This window comes from Sus scrofa, chromosome 2, assembly GCF_054392235.1.
Source record: "Sus scrofa isolate SSC_HxYL_T2T_F1_AM1 chromosome 2, Sscrofa_HxYL_maternal_Yorkshire_Landrace_v2.0, whole genome shotgun sequence".
In the NCBI taxonomy this organism is placed as follows: domain Eukaryota; kingdom Metazoa; phylum Chordata; class Mammalia; order Artiodactyla; family Suidae; genus Sus; species Sus scrofa.
In genome coordinates, this window is record NC_139384.1 from 137342551 (window position 1) to 137365726 (window position 23176).

The 23176-nt window shown below is 37.4% G+C and overlaps 1 protein-coding gene across 3 annotated transcripts in view; it reads right to left on the minus strand.

Moving 5' to 3' along the window:
* Positions 1–19970: 19970 nt before the first annotated feature.
* CEP120 (centrosomal protein 120) overlaps positions 19971–23176 on the minus strand; it is an 89686-nt gene continuing 86480 nt past the window's right edge. For all 3 annotated transcript variants that reach the window (XM_005661594.4, XM_003123877.5, XM_013995057.3), the window contains one exon: positions 19971–21825. In XM_005661594.4, the coding sequence (XP_005661651.1) occupies positions 21591–21825 (235 nt within the window). In that variant the 3' untranslated portion in view covers positions 19971–21590. The remainder of the gene's footprint in view (positions 21826–23176) is intronic.

Sequence of the window (23176 nt, forward strand, 5' to 3'; positions counted from 1 at the left end):
AGTAAAATTTCACCAATAAAGCCAACTGGTCCTGGGTTTTTCTTTGTTGGGAGATTTTTGATTACTGATTCAATCTCCTTACTAGTAATTGGTCTGTTCAGATTTTTTATTTCTTGCAAATTCATTCTTGGTAGGCTATATGTTTCTAAGAATTTTTCCATTTCTTGTAGGTTGTCCAGTTTGTTGGCATGTAGTTGTTCATAGTAGCCTTTTAGGAGCCTTTGTTTTTCTGTTATGTCCTTTTTATAATTGTGTTGATATAGATTCTCTCTTTTTTTCCCCCTTGCTTAGTCTAGCTAAAGTTCTGTCAATTTTGTTTATCTTTTCCAAGAACCAACTCTTGGTTTGGTTTATCTTTTCTGTTGTTTTCTTACTTTATATTTTAATCTTCTCTAACCTTTATTATTTCTTCCTTGCAACTTAAATTTGGGCTCGGTTTGTTCTTCTTACTCTAGTTCCCTGAGGTGTAGAGTTGTTCATTTGACAATTTTCCTATTTTTTAATGTACGTGCTTATTATTATGAGCCTTCCTCTTAAAACTGCTTTTGCTGTGTCCTGTAAGTTTATGTTGTTTCCATTTTCATTTGTCTCAAGAAACTTTTTTTTATACAATGATTTTTATTTTTTTCCATTATAGCTGGTTTTACAGTGTTCTGTCAATTTTCTACTGTACAGCATGGTGACCCAGTTACACATACATGTATACATTCTTTTTTCTCCCATTATCATGCTCCATCATAAGTGACCAGACATAGTTCCCAGTGCTACACAGCAGGATCTCATTGCTAATCCATTCCAAAGGCAATAGTCTGCATCTATTAACTCCAGGCTCCCAATCCATCCTCCTCCCTCCCCCTTGGCAACCACAAGTCTATTCTCCAAGTTCATGATTTGATTTTCTTTTCTGTGGAAAGTTTCATTTTAATTTACTCTTTATCCATTGGTTGTTCAGAAGAGTGTTGTTTGCATTCCATGTATTCATGAGCTTTCCTTCTGTTACTGATTTCTAGATTCATGTCACTGAGAAGATACATGCATGGTATCCCCTTGAGTTTTCTATGACTTGTTTTGTGGTTTAACATTTAGTCTGTCCTAGACAATGTTCCATGTGTGCTTAAGAAAAATGTATCTTTTGCTAGTTATCAGATAAAATGTTCTATATTGTGTGTTAGCTTCATTCAGTTTGTAGTGTTGTTCACATTGACTGTTCTGTTATTGATTCTCTGTCTAGAGGTTCTACCCATTGTTGAGAGTAGGGTATTAAACTTTCCAGCTATTGTATTGCTGTTTATTTCTCCTTGTAGCTCTGTTAGTTTTTGGCTCAATATATTTGATCACCTAAATATAATTGTTTTAAAATCTGGTAAGTCTGAAACCTGAGTTTTTGTATGGTTGGTTTCTGGAGATTCATTTTGTTACTTCGAATGGATCATGTTTCCTTCTTTCTTTGTTTGACTTGAGATCTTGGTTGAAAACTGGCCACAAGAGGAATGAGCCACCTTTCCAAGTCTTTGCAGACCAGCTCTGAGTAGTGGAAGAACTGTACTAATTCACCTTTCCTGAAGGTCTAATTCTTCTTAGAACTTTTCTGGGCATGTTTCTTCCCTGAGACAGTGTGTGTGTCTTTCCTCATAATTGCCCTATATACATGCCTGCTTTAATTTTAATTTTTATTTTTTTGTGTCTTTTGTCTTTTTCGGGCCACACCCACAGCATATGGGTATTCTCAGGCTAGGGGTCCAATTGGAGCTGAAGCCACCAGCTTACACCACAGCTCACAGCAACGCCAGATCCTTGCACTGAGCAAGGCCAGGGGTTGAACCCACGTCCTTGTGGATGCTAGTCGGGTGCACTAACCGCTGAACCACCATGGAAACTCCCCATACCTGCTTTTAAATGTGTTAATTTCCTTGAGTTTGACCCCCGCTTTTTCTCAGATCTTAGAGGTTTTATTGTATTCTCCAGTCCTTTGTATCTTGCCTTCAGGCACCCATGGGTCTGCAGTCCTTTGCAGTTTTTATGTGTCATTTTGCCTGCGACTGTTTTCACCAGCCTCCAATCTGATATCCAAATCATGGCACTGTTGGTGTCTGAGATTAAAATCAGCAGTAAAAGAAACCAGTCCCTCAGTGTTGTTGAGATAAGCCAAAATGTTGCAAGCAACCTCCATTCTTGTCCTTCTGTCCTGAGGGAGGAACCAGGAATTTGGCAGCTTTGTTCTGACCATCTCTGCACAACTCCACATCAGGGTTAGGGCAGGGTAAATGTGAGCAAAAATACCACAAAATTTCCTATCATTCTGTGATACTGTGCGTGTGACTTTTGTTTTTTTTTTTTTTTTTGCTTTTCACTTTATTGTTCTTAACTTTAGTTTCTAGAGCTCCCCAAAAGTTACTCTAGTCAGTATGTTGTTGTTTACTTGATGTTTCCATGCGTGCAGGAGGGCCTGGATGCTCCTGGTTCACACATTTATCATCACATTTATTTTCTAGAAGTCTTGTAATTTGTATTGATTTAGATTTTCCTCTTTGATGTAATGTTAGGAAAGTATTTAAGCAATTTTTAAATAGAAGGGTCTTTTTATAATCTAGTTTTCTTATTAATTTTTAGCCTTATCAACACTCTATATATTTTTAGGCATAAATTATTCTATGCCCTAATACACTCTCAATTTTTCTGCATATTTCAAGTGAATTTGTAAAGGTTTATTTACTGTTTTCTGAAAATATATATATTAAAAAGTTATATCTAATCCTATTAACAATATTTAAGTCTTCTACATCCTTACTTATTTTTTTGCCTCTTAATGCAGTGAAGGAGAAGCAAAGATGACAAAATGCAGAGAGAATCCTAAGGATATTAATCTCAAGGCCATTCCCATTTCATTATTGCTACAGTTTTTAATGTGGCTACTGCATTCTCTTTAATGCCAAGATAATTTCAAGCTGGATTTTTCTATCACTTGCATGAAGAGATTTAATCATGACAAGGTCCTTTCTCACTAATATTGTCTCTAGCATTAATATTTGCCAGTATGTGTTTTTCTCTCCTATTGATTCCTTTGATCATTTGTTACTTCCTTTTGAATTTAATTTCAGAAACCATATGAAATTCTTTGTAAAGGGCAGCAAATGAACTCACGTACAGTACTTTTTCACCTCTGCTGCAGCTGTTGCAATGTTTGTGACATAAAGAACACTTGGTTGCTGTATTCTCTTTCAAAAAGTAAAGATGACAGTGATAAATGAAAATTTATGTTTAAAATGATTAAAATAAGCAATTGTTAATGCAGTAAATACTAAGCCTCAGTTATCTGGAAAATCCACTTACAAAGAAAAGTATAGTTGGTCCTTAAGCAGTGCGGGAATTAGAGGTACCAACCTTCTCACAACAAAACTTTATAGGTGGCCCTCTGTATCTTATGTACTGCGTCTGTAGAAGCTACCAACTGTTCATCATTATTACTGTAGTATGTATTTATTGAAAAAAATCCACGTATAAGTAGACCTGCACAGTTCAAATCTATGTTATTCAAGGGTCAACTGTATATGCCCTAATATGGGAAACAGATGCATTATCATTATCCTAAATAGTGTATTAAAAACTGAAAAAAAAACTGTATTATTGAAAAAACAAACCAAGAATTCCTTGGTAGCTACTGTTTTTATACTGCTATTTTAAAAAACTTAACACCTTAATTAAGGCATAACTGAGATAAAATAAAGAGCAAATATTTAAAGCACAATTCAAAAAGTTGTGGCATATGGATAAATCCGAGAAATCATTACCTTAGTCAAGATAATGAACATGTCCATTACCCCTAAAAGTTTCCTTGTATCGCTGTAATTCCTCCACTCTGTTCCTTTTCTTAACATCCTACTTAATGCAAATCAACTCTTGATCTGCTTTCTGTCACGACAGATTAATTTTCGCTTTTAAGAATTCTCTATTATCACTCATTTTGTGCTTTTTTGGGGACTTTTTTCAGTCTATAAATACGCTCTAATTATTTTGAGATTCATCCTTGTGGCATCTATCTGATAAATATTTGGACTATTTTGAATTTGGCTACAAATTAAGCTTCTGTGAACGTGTTTACAAGTCTTTGTATGGACATAAGCTTTATTTCTTGGGTAAACACAAAGAGAGGAATGATTTAGTGTATTTAGTCTACATTCTGATTGTTGTGTAGTAATACCTCATTGTGGTTTTAACTTTATGTTTAATGATTATTGATGTTGCGCATCTTTTTCTATACTTATTGGATATCCGTATATCTTTCTTTAGTGAGGTATTTGTTCAAAGATTTTACCTTTCGAAAAATTGAGTGATTTGTTTTCTTTTTATTCTCCTGTTTATATATTCTGAATACAAATTCTGTATCAGATACATGATTTGCAAATATTTTCTCCCAAGTTGTGTCTTTTTTTTTTTTTTCACTCAGTGTCTTTGAACAGCAGAGTTTTTAATGTGGATGAAGTTCTACTTATCAATGTATTCTTTTATGGATTGTGCTTTTGCTGTTATATGTAAGAGATTTTTGTCTAACCCCAACCCACTAAGTTTTTCTTCTAGAAGTTATATAATTTTATACTTTACATTTAGGTTTATGAACCATTTTGAGTTAACTTTTGTTATGTAGTGTAAAGAATAGATTTGTGTCACTTCTCCTCAATGGATCTATAGATTCAATGTAATCCCTATCAAAATTTCACCATGCTTATTTTCGTTGAAATTCAAAATCAGTTTCTAAAATTAATTAATTTTTACTAAGTATATAGTTTTCCAATAAGAATATTAGTTTCAGATGCACAGAATTCAGTATTTTTACAGATTATACTCCATTAAAAAGTATCACAAGATAATGGCTGTAATTCCTTGGGGTATAGAGTTTATCCTTGTTGATTAACTATTTTATACATCAAATTTGCATCTCTTAATCCCTCACCCATAATTTACCCCTCCCTACTTCCCTCTTTCTACTGTGTTTTCTATATTTGCAAGTGTTTTTTTGTTTTGCCATATACAATCTTTTTTTTTTCTTTTTTCAGTAGCACATATTGAAGTTCCCGGGGCAGGAATCAAATCTGAGCCATAGCTGCAACACATGCCACAGCTGTGGCAATGCCGGATCCTTAACCCACTGTGCTGGGCTAGGGATCAATTTGTGCTGCTCCAGAAAAAATGCTGGGTCCTTAATGCACTGTGCCACAGTGGGAACTCCTGTAATATGTAATTTTTATTTTTTATATTCCACATAAAAGTAATATCATACAGTATTTGTCTTTATCTTACTTCACTTAGCTCAATATTCTTCAGGTTCATCTACGTTGCTGCTAATGGCAGAATTTCATTCTTATTGAATGACTGAATAATATTCCATAGTGTGTGTGTGTATCTCATGTGTTTTATCTATTTATGTGTTGATAGACACTTGGGTTACTTCCATATCTTGGCTACTGTAAATAGTGCTGCTATGAACATTGGGGTGCTTGTATCTTTTGGAATTAGTGGTTTCAATTTGTTCAGATACATAACTAAGAGGGGAGTTCTGGATCATATGGTAGTTTTATTTTTAGTTTTTTGAGGTACTCCCTAACTATTTTCCATGTAGTAGCTGCACCAATTTACATTTCTACCCATAGTGTGTAAAGGTTCCTTTTTGTCCACACTCACCTCAACATCTGTTATTTTACACTTTTTGATGATAGCCATTCTGACAAATGTGATATCTCATTGTGGTTTTGATTTTCCTTCCTTTAATAATTAGCAATGTTGGCGTTCCTGTTGTGGCTTAGTAGGTTACAAACCCGACTAGTGTCCACGAGAATGCGATGCAGGTTGGATCCCTGGCCTTGCTCAGTGGGTTAAGGATCTGGCAGTTGCCATGAGCTATGGCGTATGGGCAGATGTGGTTCAGATCTGGTGTTGCTCTGGCTGTGGCATACGCCTGCATCTACAGCTCTTATTCAACCTCTGGCCTGGGAACTTTGGCCCTAAAAATAATGATGATGATAATAATAATAATAAGCGATGTTAAGCAACTTCTCATGTGCCTGTTGGTCATCAGTACATCTTTGTTGGAAAAATGTCTATTTGGGTCTTCTGCCCATGTTTTGATTGAGTTGTTTGGGTTTTTTGGATATCAAGTTGTATGGGCTGTTTACATATTTTGGACATTAACCCTTTGTTGGTCACATCATTTGCAAATAGTTTCTCCCATTCCTGTCTTTTCATTTTTGTTTATGGTTTCTTTTGCTGTGTAGAAGCTTGTAAATTTAATTAGGTCCCATTTGTTTATTTTTGCCTTTGATTCTTTTGCCTTAGGAACCAGATCAAAAAAATATTGTTATGATTTATGTCAAAGAATATTCTGCCTATGTTCCCTTCTAGGAGTGTTAGGGTTTCAGATCTTACATTAAGGTCTTTAATCCATTTTGAACTTATTTTTAATGGTTTCAGAAAATGTTCTAATTTCTTTCTTTTACTAGTTTTCCCAGCACCACTCATTGAAGACTAATTTTTGTCCCTTGTGTATTCTTGCCTATGTTGTCCTAGATTAACTGACCATAGATGTGCATGGATTTATTTCTAGGCTCTCTATTCTGTTCCATTGATCTGTGTGTCTGTTTTATGCCAGTTCCATGCTGTTTTTATGACTGTGTATTTGTAGTACAGTCTGAAGTCAAAGAGCACGATACCTCCAAATGATTGGTTTTTTCTCAAGATTGCTTTGGCAATTCAGGGTCTTTTGATGTTCCATGTAAATTTTAGAGTTATTCGTTCCAGTTCTGTGGGAAATGTTGTGGGTGTTTTGATAGGGATTGCATTAAACTTGTAGATTGCTTTGGATAGTATGGCCATTTTAACAATAATAATTCTTCCAATCCATGAATATATTCCCATTTCTTTGTATCATGTTCCGTTTCCTTCATCAATGTTTTACAGTTTTCAGTGTATAGGTCTTTCACCTCCTTGGTTGAATTTATTCCCAGGTATTTTATTCTTCTTGATGCAATTTTAAATGGGATTTTTTTTGTGTGTCTGTCTTTTCTAGGGCCACACCCATAGCATGTGGAGGTTCCCAGGCTAGGGGTCTAATTGGAGCTGTAGCCGCTGGCCTACACCAGAGCCACAGCAACACAGGATCCGAGCCACGTCTATGACCTACAGCACTGCTCACAGCAACACTGGATCTTTAACCCACTGAACGAGGCCAGGGATTGAACCTGCAAAGTCATGGTTCCTAGTTGTATTTGTTAAACACTAAGCCATGACAGGAACTCCTAAATGGATGTTTTTAATGTTCTCTTTCTGATAATTCATTATTAGTGTATAGAAAACCACTATTAATCTTATTAATTAACTGTATATTAATCTTGTATCCTAAAACTTTATCGAATTCATTTATTAGTTCTAATAGTTTTCAAGTAGATACCTTAAGGTTTTCTATATTTAGTATCATGTCATTGTCATTTGACAGTTAACTTATTCCCTTTTAATTTGGATGCATCTTCTTCCTTGTGTGATTGCTGTGTCTAGAAAATGTAAGTGGCAAGAGTGATCATTCTTGTCTCATTCTTTGTATTAAATGAAAAGCTTTCACTTTTCACCTTTGGGTAAGAGGTTAGCTCTGAGTTTAAGTAGCCTTTACATAGGTTAAAATACATTCCCTCAAACAATTTTGTCAACTGTTTTTTTCTGCATCTATTGAGATGACTATATATCATTTTTCTACTTTATTTTGTTAATGTGGTATACCACCTTGATTGGTTTATAGACTCTGAACCATCTTTATATCCCTGTAGTAAATCCCACTTGGTCGTGGTATATGATCCTTTTTATATATTGTTGAATTCAGTTTGCTGATATTTTGTTGAGGACTCTTGCATCTATATTTATCAAAGATATTGCCTGTTCTTTTCTCTTCTTTTTGTCTCATCTTTTGTGGTTTCAATATCAGGATAATGGTGGCCTTATAGAAAGAGTTTGGAAGTGTTCCCTCCTCTTCAATTTTTTTGGAATACTTTGAGAAGGATAGATATTAGCTCTTTCTGTATTTGGTAGAATTCTGCTGTGACGCTGTCTGCTCCTGGGATTTTTGTCTATTTCTCCCTGATTGAGTCTTGGAAGAATGTGTCCCCAGAAACTTGTCCATTCTGGGTTATCCAATTAGTTGGCATATAACTATTGATAATAATCTCTGATGATTTTTTGGTGTCTCTGTGATATTGATTGTAATTTTTCCTCTTTCATTTCTTATTTATTTGGTCCCTCCCCTCTCTTTTTTTTTGTTGATGAACCTGGCTAAATGGTAATACGTTTTGTTAATCTTGTTTTTTAAGCTCTTGGTTTCTCTGATCTTTTCTTTCTTTCTTTTGGGGTTGATCTCTATATTATTTATTTCCTCTCTGACATTTATTATTTCTGTCCCTCTGCTGATTTTGGGCTTTTTTTGTTCTTCAAGTCCTTTAAACTTGAGTTTAGAGTGTTTATTTAGTACTTTTCTTCTTCCTTGAGGTAGGCCTGTATTACCATACCTCACTCTTAGAAGAGCTTTTGCCACAACCCATAGATTTTGGAAAGTTGTATTTTTTAAATTTATTTATTTAATTTTTTTGTCTTTTTGCCTTTTTCTTGGGCCGCTCCCACGGCATATGGAGGTTCCCAGGCTAGGGGTCGAATCAGAGCTGTAGCCGCCGGCCTATGCCAGAGCCACAGCAACACAGGATCCGAGCCGCGTCTGCGACCTACACCACAGCTCATGCAATGCCGGATCCTTAACCCATTGAGCAAGGCCAGGGACCGAACCCGCAACCTCATGGTTTCTAGTCAGATTCATTAACCACTGCGCCACAACGGGAACTCCGAAAGTTGTATTTTTGTTTTCATTTTCTTGAAGTGTTTTCTGATTTCCTCATTGACTCATTTTTAGTAGCATGTTGTTTGGTCTGCACATGTTTGTGTTTTTCCCATTTTTATTCCTTGTGTATTCTCACTTTCCTCAAAAGTGCTTGATATAATTTATATCCTCTTAAATTTATCGACTTGTTTTTTAATCCAGTATGTGATCTAACCTGAAGAATGGTCCATGTGCACTTGAAAAGAATGTGTATCCTGCTGGTTTTGGATGTAATGCTCTGTAGACATCCGTTGAGTCCAACTGGTCTATTACATCATTTAGGACCTCTGTTGCTTTATTGATTTTCTGTCTGGATGATCTGTCCATTGATGTCGGTAGAGTGTTTAAAGTCCCCAACTACTAGTGTATTATTGTCAGTTTTTCCCTTTATGTTTGTTAATGTTTTTGCTTTGTATATTGAGGCATGCCAGTATAAGTGCATATATATTAACATGCATTATATTCTCCTTTTGTATGGATCCCTTTATCATTATATAATGTCCTTCTTTGTCTTTCATTACAGATTTTTCTTTAAAGTCTATTTTGTCTAATACAAGTATGCTACCTACCCCAGCTTTCTTGTAATTTCTATTTTCATGAAATATCTTTTTCTTTCTTCTCAGTTTCAGTGTGTTTCTTTAGCGCTGAAGTGAGTTTTCTTGTAAGCAGCATATATGTGCATCTTGGTTTTTTAATTTAATCAGCCACGCTATATCTTTTGTTTGGAGTGTTCAGTCCATTGACATTTAAAGCGATTATTGCTAAGTATGTACTTACTGCCATTATGTATGTTTGTATTCCTTTCTCTCTAGTTTTTGTGGTTAACAAGGAGTTCATATATGTTGACTTATAACTGTATCTACCTGTTTTAAACTGGTAATAATTTAAATTCAAACGCATTCTAAAAGATCTGCATTTTTTTACTTCCCTCCCACATTTTGTGTTTCAGATGTCATATTTCACATCTTCATGTTTATCCCTTAACAGTTGTTTGTAGTTATAATTTATTTTACAGTTTGTCATATTTTAGTCTTTATACTAGCTTATTTAAGTGGTCAATCCACAATATTTATTTGCTTCCACTAGTGGGATCTTTCATTTAATTTTTTACATCTTTTTGTATCATTTTCTTTTTCACTTAGAGAAGGTCCTTCAACATTTCTTTTAGATTTAGTTTAGTAGTGACGAACTCTTAGTTTTTTCTTATCCAAATAGTTATTTAGCCCTCTTTCCATTATGTAGGATAATCTTGCTAGGTAGAGTATTTTAGTTTGTAGGTTTCTCCCTTTTAGCACTTTAAGTATATCATGACACTTCCCTCTGGCCTACAAAGTTTATGCAGAAAAATCAGCTGATAACCTTATAGGGAGTCTCTTGTATGTGACTCTTTATTTTCCTCTTGCTGCTTTTAGAATTTTCCCTTTATCTTTTACCTTTGCCATTTTAATTATGATATGTTTGGCATGGGTCTTTCGGAATTGATCTTATTTAGGATTCTTGATACTCTGGTACCTGAATATCTGTTTCCTTCTTCAGGTTCAGGAGGTTTATAATTTCATCAAATATATTCCCCCCCCTTTCTCTCTTCTCTTTCTGGGACACCTATGATTCATAGTTAACATGCTTGATGTTTTCCATAGGTCCCTTAAACTGTCCTCATTTTTTAAAAAAAATTTGTTTTCTCTTTGCTATTCTGATGCAACAATTTGCATTATTCTATCTTCCAGATCACTTATGCATTCTTCTGTTTTTAATTCTTTCCAGTGTGTTTTTCATTTCAGTTATTGTAGTATTCAGCTTTGATTGGTTCTTTAAAGATTTTTCCTAGTTCCTTGTTAAAATTCTGTGTTTATCTATTTTTTCCCCTAGTTCAGTGAGCATTCTTAATTCCTTGAACTGTGGATCTGGTAAATTATCTCTGTTTCATTAGTTGTGTTTTTTTCAGAGGTTTTTTTTCTTTTTCTTGCATTTGAAACAAATTTCTGTGTCTTCTTATTTTGTGTTAGTTTCTCTTTCTCTGTGAAACTAGATAAACAGTTACTGAGTTTCAAGTTATCTAGTTTCAGGACCAGTTACCTACCTTGGTCTTGATGGGGTGTCTTTGTGTGGTTGTCCCTATACAGTCTGTCTGTGTGTCCAGTGGCTTTGGTGGGAGAGCTGGATCTGACATGAACACAAGTCATATATTCCCCAGGCTATACTGGCAGCTATCACTAAGGTGGGGCTGGAGATGGTGGAGCTAAAGCCAGAGCCAGGTGTGATCTGGGGCTTCTCTTGTGTTCAGTGGCTGACATGAGCCTACTAGGGTTGGGGTTAAGTCCCCAGATGCTGAAGACAAAGCCCTGAAATGTGGATCCAAACTGGTTCTGCTTTCTGTAAATATGTGGTCCCCAATGTCCTAGAGCTTTGGCATCCTCACTCCAGAAGGAAGTTGGGCTGGAGTAAAAGGGGCCAGAGCAGGGACCCTATATAGGCTGAGGCATGTCCTGGAGTGACCCTGGTATACCAGGCAGAAATCCAGACCATTCCTGACCTGCTGCCTCCAAGAGTGCCAGCAATGGCTGCCCCTCCACCTCATTCAGAACAATGCCAAGTACAAGCCAGCTTTGTCCCCCATAGCTGCACATTCTCCCTGGCAGTTGTACCCTTCATTCTAGTGGGGTGCTGTCCCACAGAGCAAAAGAGGCTAGAGTGGGCACTCAGTAGGTATCAGGGTGTGTACTGGGGTGATCATGAGACGCTGGTCAGGGTCCTGATCAGAATCAGTTTGGTTATTCAGCATTAATTTGGGAGCAAGGAATCATACACACTCTTCACAAGCAGAGTCCGAGTATCTCACTGCCCCACTCTGAGTCCTACTGGTCCTTAAACCAGCCAAGGGGATTCATCTTCCCAGCATTGAACTCACAGTCTGGCATGTACAAAATGTGGTTTGAACCACTGACTCCCCAGAGAGTATCTCCAAGCCTGTTTAATAACCCCCTTCTGTGTCCCCTTCCAGGGGCATTGGTTCTGACATGATCAATGCTCTTTCCTTCCTCCCCAATTCTGTGTGGATTTTTCTTTATTACCTGATTTCTTTTTAGTTTTTTTCGGCCAGTCTCCAGGTTGTTTTCAGTGAGAATTGCTCCACATGTATATGTTTTTTTGATGTGTCCTTATTCTACCTCTGGTCTTGATCTCTTCAGTCATTATTTCTTTAAGTTTTCTGCCCCTTTTTCTCTTTGCCTTTTGGGATTCTCATAATACAAATGTTGTTTCACTTAATGGTATCCCATAATTTACATAAGCTTTCATAATTTTTTTTCATCCTTTTTTCTTTTTTCTCACTTGACTGGGTAAAAAGCACCTGGCCAGAAGAAATGAAGATTGTTTCTTCTCTATGATTAAGTCTGTTGTTATATTCTCTGTGCATTTTTTCATTCCATTCATTATAAGTTCCAGCTCCAGAACATTTTTGGTTCTTTTTTTTTTTTTTTTTTTTTTTTCCTTTCTGTGGAACTTCTTATTTGGTTCATGCATTGTTTTCCTAATTTTATTGTCTATTTGTGTTCTCTTAGAGCTGATGGGGTCTGACGGGGCTTTTGGTGGTGAAGGCTGCTGGGGAACTCCTGATCTTTTTTTGTCCTGCTGAGTGTGTCATGGCTGAGGTAGTTCCCTTTGGATCCAGGTCCAGCTCACAAATGCCCTTGTGGCATCATGGCACAACTAAGAGGCGGAGGTCTGGAATGTGGATATTCATGGAGCACAAGTGGCTCCAGGGTTTGGAATGCTGGCTAGCTCACAGTGGTGGTTGCTCTGGTGTCTAAGATGTGGATGCAAGCCAAGCAGCCATGGAGCTGGGAAAGAGAAGACTGAGCGTATTTGTAGATAGTAACTCTCGAGTCTGGGGTACTTCCTAGCCCTTGGTAGTGTTGGCTCCAGTGCCTGAGATAGGGGTATACATGTGAGCAGGTGCACACAGAACACATGCATAGTCAGGGTCTGAAGTTGAAGTACATGCAGAGCAGCTGTGGCTCCAGGGTCTGGAGCAAGTGTGGGGTTTGGTGAGAGGGGTGACAGGACACTGGACACCACAACAAAGATCCCTCTTGGTATGTTGAAGTACTACTCTTGGAGGGGTCCACTATGGCAATGGTTGTTGGTTACCAGATTGGTGAAAGATGCTGGTGTCCTCTGTGGGGAACCTGTTGGGATTCATACAATCACGATGGAGGGGGCCATAGTTGTCATCAGAGTTGTTGAAGTCCTTGTCGGCACAAAGCCTGTTGGGATCCTCCCTAGAGTGTGTCATGGGGAATGCAGTAGCCTTGCCCTGTGGCTGGAACTGATAACCCCCCACCTTTTAAAATTTTTGGTTCCAGAGTTCCCACTGTGGGTCAGTGGGCCAAGAACCCAACTGGTATCCATGAGTAAGTGGGTTCAATCCTGCCTTCACTTAGTGGGTTATGGATCTGGCATTGCTGCAAGCTACAGTGTAAGTTGAAGATGCAGCTTGGATCCCCTGTTGCTGTGGTGTGGTGTAGGCCAGCAGCTGCAGCTCTGATGTGACCCCTAACCCAGGAACTTCCGTATGCCATAAGTGCAGCCATTAAAAAAAAAAAAGAAGGGAAAAAAATTTGTTCCTGGCTGTCTCTGGACACCTCAGCTATGCTGAAAGAGATCTATGCCAAAAGAGATCCTTTTTGGCAGTTCTTCTCCAGTTTGGCTCCACTGTGTTGCTATAGGCTCTTAATTGGACTCTTGAGTCCTCCCAGGGCTGTTTTCATTTATGGGTGGCTGCACACTTGTTCTATTTTCTTGAGGGACAAAGATGCATATCTCCTTCTCCATTATCTTGTTCTTTCTGCCTTACTTCACTGGCTGTGAACCTTCTACATAATTCTGAGTGGACAGTGAGAACAGATACTGTTTTGTTCTTGATCTTTAGGGAATGCACCCTCTTTTACTATTAAGTATGTTTGCTGTTAGGTTTTTGTAGATTCCTTTTATCAGGATGAGGAAGTTTCCTTATTCTGCTATGTTTTTCGGGAAAGGATGTTGCATTTTTACAAATGCTTTTCCTCACTTGACTACTATTACTGCTAGTACCCAGTGTTGGCTATTGCCATATTCTATGGAATGCTTTGGCTTCCAACTGAGTTTGCCTACAGACACACCCCCCTTTGCTAGCTAACTTGTGGGAACACAGGCTTATAAACACATTTTTTTCCCCATTCTCTTCATATACTCACCTTTGAAGGTTCTACTTAACCTCTGAAGTTTCAGTGTGACTAGCAGCTACTCTAATGCAGTTTATGACATAAATTATTCCTCTGATTCAAACAGGTTTGATACTACTTTTAACATCAAATTTATTGTCCAGACACCCATGAAACCCGAGACAAAGTTTCTGGACATAAAATAATTAACATGCATTAGCAGCGCTCTTATTACTAATACTGTTATTGGAAACTTTTTTGCTTAATCCGATTTATAGTAATAGGATCTATCACAGAAAAGGTAGAACAATGAGTGTAGATAAAGGATTAGGAGAAGGAAAATGCAGAAATGCTATTTTGGTCACTCACTGCTGTTGTTTACATGAAGGGGGGCCCATTGTCACCTATAGTTTTTACCAATAACCATGAAAGAGATAATCTCTCTCAAAGATAATGTAACCATGTAATAAAGAACAATATTAATACTTTATATATAACTACAGTTGACCCTTGAACAACATGGATTTGAATGTTATGGGTCCACTTACACAGACACTTATACAGAATTACGTGATCCATGTTGGTTGAATCTGCAGATACAGAACTGCAGATAGGAGGGCCCGACTGTAGTTTCAGGTGGATTTTTGACTCTCAGGGGTTGGCACTCCTAACACCTGTGTTGTTCAAGGGTCAACTTTATACAGAACTGTATACTAAATAAAGCAATTCCACAGTGTATTGTATATAAATATATATAAATACATAATTTATTTGATCTCGGTGGAACGGGTAGATTATTCTCTTTCATTTGGTAGAACGGCATGCCACTGGCAATTGCTAAATATCTACACATGCTGAAGGTGGCGCTGAAACGACTACTGCACATGTGCTCCAAATTTTAAGTTTGGATTCATGCCAAAATAGACTAGGTTGACATCTGCTTCTCCTGTGTATGTATAATGTTGGATTCAGAGGCCAATCAGAGAGATCTGGACAGTAACACTGAGGGTCAAGTGAAAAATATAAGGTAAAGAATAATGGAATCAGTAAAACCACCTGATAATTTTATAGACTTCAAAAGGAAAAGGGAGACTTAAGGGAAACGGAGGTGTGAACTCTTCTTCCCACTCTTTTTCTTTCTTTCTTTTTGCTTCTTTCTTCTTTTTTTTTTTTTTCTCCAGGAGTTTATAAAGAAACTTTTAGAGAGAAATTTTGGGTGTCATTTGTTCCCAGTAAATACTTGGCACATTTACAGGGAGATGAGAGGAAAAAGCGTAGATTAATAACAGGGAAAGAGGTGGTAGGCCAAATGTGGGCCAGCTAATACAATTTTATTGGCCAAGAAAAAACAAAAAGTCTCTGGCCTAAATTACTTCTGAAGACTATTTATAAGACTTTCCTATCTGGTACCTTTATTTTCTCTGGGCAAATTTTACAAATTTCATTTGGTTACCTAAATAAACTTCTGCCAGAAACCAAGACAGGACCATTAATCTCATCTGCCAACCGTGAAGTTAAGTCAGGAATTGAAATTTCCTTCCTTGAGGCAACAACCATGTGACTACACCGATCAGCTCTACTATCTCATCCAATCTAAACAGGATGACTCAGGATACATGCTGAATATTAACGTCTCAAGTTCTTGATTTGACATCCCATCTTCAGGGTACTACGTTTAGCAGAAAATCTGAACGGAACTCAAGTAATGCAGTAATAGCCTTGCTTGAAACGCAGAATCTCACTCAAGAAAACAGATGGAAACTGTAGTAACAAAAATCTTTCTCCATTTTTCAGACTACAGCAAGAAATGAAACCAGGTCTTTAATGCTTTTAATCCTGCTCCATCTATTCATTACTATGAGAATTTGCTAAAGAATTGAGGAAACCTACTAGGCATAGACTCTCCTGGGTTGACATTAACTAAAATTTACAGTAATGCCAAAGTAGGATCTTGCAGTAATATTTCATTTGCTCTGGCAAAGTTTTAATCTAAAATATTGAGGAAAATTCAGCATTCAGCACTATCCAATGTATCTGCCTGCTTTTGACTAGTTAACATGTTAATCAAGAAAAGGGTTGTGCTGTCCAAACTATTAGATAAGCTATTTGGAAAAGAAAAAAAATATTTGTCTATGAATTTGTGGATGAAATGTTTCCAAGAAGAAATTATAAATGGGCCCTATTTTAGTTGCCTCCTATTATGAATGACAGGTTTAACATTCTTAGAAACCCTAAGAATATAATGACTACATCTTTAAAAGCCTCTTGGGATGATTGTACATTAATGTATCAGAGTCAGTAAATTATTTATCTATAAATTAATCTTTCTAAACAGATTTCCACCCCCTTCAAATTGAAAGCTAAACTTTGGAGTCTCTATTTCAGCAACTTTATATCTGAAGAGCCTACATCTGTAAAAACATTTCTAATGAAAACATGAAGACAACCCCCAGAGAAGCAAATAAAATGAGATTTAAGTATATAGCAGCCTTTCTACAGTTACATTCCTAACAATAGTGGAGTCTAATTTGATGCCAAATAGAGGTTATATAACAAAATCAGTAAGCACTCTAGTTCTTTGGGTCTCAGTGCGAAATGTAGGTCCTTAAACAATTCCGTCTGTATTTTCACATTGCTACCAAGATGGAGGAGTTACATCTTTGTGGGCCAAGTCACAGAAGCAGAGGGCCCACTGCATGCTGAAAAGTCTGGGCTCCAAGAGGCCTTTGTCCCAGTTACCAAAACACAAGTATCAAAATTGAATTTTCACACCGTGGTAAAAGGGATCCGCCCAGACTTTATTTCAGCACTCTAATACAATCCATTTCATCAGTTAACAATACCACCAACTGAAAATAAGACTCACTCCAAGAAAAGAATACTAAACCCAATTTAGAGAACTAGTAATCCATTGTGAAAAATTATCACTTAAGTTTATGTCCATGGTCTGGACTATCTGATTCATTAAACAACCAGTATTTTTTTGTTGTTGTTGGTTTCAAGTTTGTTGTCATGATTCTTTTTTAAAAGTATCATAAGACCTGAATTTTCTAACACAAGACGGCATTACAATTCCAAGTTTCAAGGATCCTCTGATTTACCTTTAGAAGCTGGGATGAAAAAGAAGCCATTAATTTTTACTAATTTCAGATTTTGCTAACAAAGGTGCTGCCACCATGTAATGAAGTATCTGACCCATTCCTACAATCAAAGGAGAAGATAATTCTCAAAAATGGCTTGGGAGGAGATTCATGTGCAGAAAACTTCAGTGCTTAAACATTGGGTAGGCAGATTTGAAGCAAACATTCTTTTAAATTGTGATAAAATATAACACCAAAATTTTAATAATTTTTAAGTGTACAACTTCGTGGCATTAAATATATTCACAATGCTGCAGCATGTGGGAGTGTTGACTATAAGGACATATCAAGGCACTGCTGGAACAACTTAAGAATCCACGATCATCATTCTAACAGAAACTCTACCTATTCAACTAGAACTCCCCATTCCTGCACCTGCCCCAACCCCTCCCCAGGTAACTTCTGGTCCACCTTCTACCTCAGCGCATTGAAGGTAGGCATACTTGTAAAAGGCCAAGGAGTTCCCATTGTGGCACAGAGGAAATGAATCCAACTAGTATCCATGAGGATGAAGGTTCAATCCCAGGCTCTGCTCAGTGGGTCAGAGATCCGGCGTTGCTGTGAGCGGTGGCGTAGGTTGCAGGCGCAGCTTGGATCTCGCATTGCTGTGGCTGTGGCACAGGCTGGCGGCTACAGCTCTGATTTGACCCCTAGCCTGGGAACTTCCATGTGCCTTGGGGTGGCCCTAAAAAACAAAAAAGTAAAAGTAAAAAAGCCAAACACTCTAACAACCAAACCCCTTGATTTCAGTAGGGCCCGGGCAGTGAGGCCAGGAGAGCCTATTTTCCCACACCTCAGTCGTCATTAATTTTTATACCTATTTTGAACCGACAGATCATACACGAATTTTCCTCATGACTATAGCAAGTATTGAGTGCCTACAGGGTGGAGGCTCTGTTTAGGCCTGGTGTGTGGCAGAAAGTAAGACAGACCTAACAAATCTCTGCCCTCATGGACCTTATATTCTGGTTACCCATGCTTCTCATTATGCTGACTCTGTAAATCATGTGGGAAAGTGTGCAGTTTTGATGGGATACCAGAGCGTGACACATGCCTTTGTATCAGTCCATTTCTAGTACCACAGGCCTGCTCAGGGGGTCTTATTGCATCAGAATATGATCCATTTTCAGTCACTTTTTCATTGTTTTTGGTCACTTCTGAACTAGGGAATGGACAATAGAATAGCTGAACTGTATTAACTGATTGATGAATATTATACCCTCATATTGTCCTTCTGAATCTTTGTATTATTTAACATCAGATAAAATGGTATCTACCCTAGAAGCTGGGCAAAGAAAAATGCTTCAGGTTCCCAATTTCAAATCTCACACTTGGAATTTCATTTATATGAAATGTCCAAAATAGGCAAAGCCACAGAGATAGAAAGGAGACTAGTGGTTGCCAGGGGCTGGGGGTGGGGGAAAAAGGGAATGATTGCTAGTAAGTGTGGTGTTTCTTTGGGGGACGATGAAAACATTTCAGTATCAGTAGTGATGACGGCACGACCATGTGAACATACTAAAAACTTCTGAATTGCATACCTTAAAATGGTGAATCCTTCATATATATAATGGTATATGAATTATATCAATAAAAAACAAGTTAGATATTCAGTCGAGCCAGGCATCATCGTAGCGAGAGGCCAGATTTTAAAAGTCCATGCATAGCTACCAGAGGACCTTTCTTATAGACCGTAAGAACTAGGTCACTCAGTCCCTCCTGAGGTGGTTGAAGACAAGCAGTATGTCCTAGGAGGAGCTGAGGCCTCAGATTCAGGCTGCATAGCATCAGGCCAGAGCAGTGAGTGGATGGGAAGGTTATGTGGTTAGACTAGTCTATCGTACTTAGGCTGTTCAAGCAGTACCTTGATAGGTCCTTAAATCATAATCAAAACTCCAACATCTATAGGATGCCACAGGCTCCCAGGTGTTCAAAGATCACTAGGATATGCCTGTAAAGGAACTCTTCGAGTTTACAGACATGGCACCACATATACCTGGAAGACAAGATACATCTCCTGTGCAGGACGTGCTAGCCTTAGACTAGGAAACTAGGCTTCCTCCAAGAAAAGGGGTCACAAACATTTTAGAGGTAAATTTTGTTTCACATTGATTATCTGATGACAGGAGTTCCCATCGTGGCGCAGAGGAAACGAATCTGACTTGGAACCATGAGGTTACGGGTTCGATCCCTGGCCTTGCTCAGTGGGATCCGGTGTTGCCCTGAGCTGTGGCATGGGTCGCAGACACGGCTCGGATCTGGTATTGCTGTGGCTGTAGCATACGCCAGCAGCTACAGCTCCGATTCGGCCCCTAGCCTGGGAACCTCCAAATGCCGTGGGTGCGGCCCTTGAAAAGACAGAAGACCAAAATATATGACGACAGGTCAGCTGTTACATACAGTGCTGAGGAGACTTACTCACTCACCTTCTCTTGCTTGCTCATTCATTCATCTAACTGTGGTCATACTCAACCCCCAGGCACTGATGATAACTTAGGAAAAGAATCAGTGCACAAGCATTAAATGCCACTTACAAATGAAAGGGTTGTTGCTGAAGGCCCACAAAAAGGTGTTAAAATTTCAGACTCTCCAATCCATTTTAGGAAATATAAAAACATCTGCAACATCAGCATTTGAAAACCAAAAATACAAAGTGGCTCGATCCAGCGAGTGCCAAACACTTGCCCATTCCACTTAAAAGTAACTGACTACTCAGAAACCCCAAGATGCACACAATTCTGAGTTTTATTTGTTAAAATACATAGCCAAAAGATCATTTCACAGAAGGCAAACCACACATCCATTTTAGAAACGTCCTTTCTGTTTCTCTAAATCTAAGGCCCCCTCTAGTGTTTGAAAACAGTCACATTGCAGCACACAATGCAATTGAAGGCACAGCCACAATATTTTACCCGAGACCTTTGGAAACAAAAAAAATACTTCTATTCTGTTCATGTGGCACAAAAATCAATGAGAGAAAATGACTAGCCATAATTAATATCTCACATTCCTGCTATAATTCACATATGCATTATTCTCTCATTCAGTAATTTCTCTCTTTATACTGTTGGGTTGTTTTTAGATTAATACTTGTTAATAAGGGACAAAATATATAAAGCATGCAGGGACTTTACTTTCCTAAACAAGAAATATACTTCCATTGAAACCAACAGAAAATTTAGATTACCAAATAGCCTCTTCTGCTTCTGTAGAAGTTTTATCAGTAAATAGTATACACTTCCTAAAGTATATACTTAAATGTATTATATTTGGGAATAAGAAATTTTAACTATTTCAAGACTCACCTAAATCTGTGAATTTGCTAATAAACCTTCCGAGTACCCTGTTAAAGGAGGTGGAAAGTGTTGCTTAGAGGGTAAATGTTGACTTGGAAGAATGCGATGTAAAGGAATTCTTGAAAATTTATACTGACATGGCACTATGTAAATCCAGTGACTTAATTGCAGGTGCTTTTTATAAAAGACTGAGGAGTAAAAAATACTAGGTTTTCACTTTACTTTCTTAACTAGTGCGTTTATGTGTCTGTTTCCATGTTAAAACAGAGGGTCAAATGGAGGGTTTAAGTTAACAAGTAGTATTACTATTAGTGGAAAATGAAACCTCTATTTTCAACAAAAGAAAACAGTGCAGTCTTGAGCAGGAGACTGACAGGGAAGAAGACCTTATTAAGCTACTGCTTCTTATTCTTAAAAATTAAGAGTACGCTAAAAATTTGAAAATTCAATAGCTGAAACAAATTTAATCTGCATTAACTTTATTTAAATAAATGACTAGTTTGTCACTCAATAGATCACATATGGCTTTTCTGCATTGGTCCTGCGTTCTGTTTTCAAACTCGTCACCTGCAAATGTTGCAAGTTAAAAAAACCGGTAATCTAAAATGAATTAAATAAAACTAGACACATTTACAAAAGACCTCAACTTTTTAAGGTAATGTCCATTCAAATGAACAGGAGAGCATTTTTAAAGTGCAACATACACTCTTTTGGCTCAACATACAAAATTATATAAGTGGAAATTACAGTCATTCCTCTGAGAACAAATTTAGTAACAAGCTGTTTTGAAAGTTAGCCCTGAAATGTTAAATTATGAGAAACACTGAAAAGTCGTTTAAAATGAGTACATAAAATGTGATTACAAATAAGCCAGAGTGGGAGAGGTAGTAGCATAAAGTAAATAAAATCAAATAAATACTATACAATAACATACAAAATTCTGCTTATAAAAAAACTGAAAATTACATTTTAAAACATCCGTTATCCCTTCTTTTCAGGGCTTTACAATTAAAATTGAGACCTGCAGTCTCTAAAGATTTTCCAAATGGTATTAATTACTGGCATTGTTTCTGGCCAAAACCTCTCTGATCTGTCGGTCGAGTTCACTTATTATTCGATCCTCGTGATTATACACACCCGTCCTCATCAAAGTATCCCTTTCTTCTATGAGGCGAGTCAAGTAGTCATCCAAGCCTTCTTCCAAGGCAGTGCCATGTGAGCCATCCATTTTTCCACTCGCAATCTCTCTGGAATCCTGGTTCTGTTTTTGTTCTTGTTGCCTTAACCTGTGAAGTCAGGAACAAGTGCCACTCGAGCAGGCAACAAACACTGTTTTGGTTTTTGGTTAACAATACCACTTAAAACCCAAATGATTTAATGGCAAAATACACTTTTTAGTTAATATTTTCAGGAAGAAAGCAAAAACTACTTGGCTAGCCAGAGGTATTAGTACTCTTAGAAAAGATGGTTTTAAAAATAATACTTGTTTTTCTAACTGTAAAGTACCTCAAATCTAGAAATTCTGGAAATGTGCAGAAAAGAAAATCATTATACTCATATCCAGAGATAACCAATCTGAGTAATAATTTTCTGTTTCTTTTCAATTAAAAGATGCATGCATTTTAAATGCATTTTTTTCTAAAAAGTTAGTCATACTATATATGCAGTGCTGTATGTTTATCACTTACTAATGTAATGAATATTGTCCTCTATCAGTAAAGTGTTCTACATGGTTTGTAATAGTCCATCATTTGGATGTATTATTACTTAATCATCCTTGATTGTTGATCTTTAGGTTATTTTATTAAACCTTGGTTATTGTTTTCTGAATATAAAACTTGATGCTAAATTCATCCCACAAACATTTCTTCACACCAAACAGTGCTAGGTTATGGGGATGTTGCAGTGAATCAAGAAGAAAAGTTCCTGTTATTACAAAGCTTATCATCACTAATTATGCACATAAAGTAAAATTCTACAGATGTGAATTCAAAGGGCATGTACATTTTAGGAGTTTATATGGATACCTTCAAGTGTTTTTATGGTGATAATATCTAAGAGATGAAAAAGGGGAGCAGATGCCAGCTTGGGATCTGGGTAATTCCAATGGAATACTCTCAATCATATTACCTTGAAAATGGAGAGTGTACTTGGTATGACTATCATTTAGTAAGTGTACACAGAGTACACTAGTAAATTTGGACATGGAGTAGGTTTTAATTTAATTTGGAATGTACAACTAAGAGAAAACTTTATATTGCTATGTGACTGGCTACAAAATATTTTAATTTGCGACTCCTCCCAAATTTTGTCTTTTTAAAAGATAAAAAGCAGTTGAGTCTAAGCCCCTGCTTCCCGATGATCATTATACTAAAGTGTGCCAGTGTGAACCAAATCCACTTTTGACTTCGCACATGGCGTGGGGGAGAAGGAGGAAGAGCCCGTGAGGAGTGAGTGTCCTGAACGGCCAGACAAGGAGCACGGGGCCCTGGAAAGAGTGCAGGATCATGGGTGGTATACCTTTCTGTTTGTTCAGATGACGCTCTGAAACTTCAGAATGACTCCTAAGACTCCCCACAGAACAAGAAACTGAGGTATACAGTCCAAGAAAGACACCAAACACTTCCATCTGTTCTA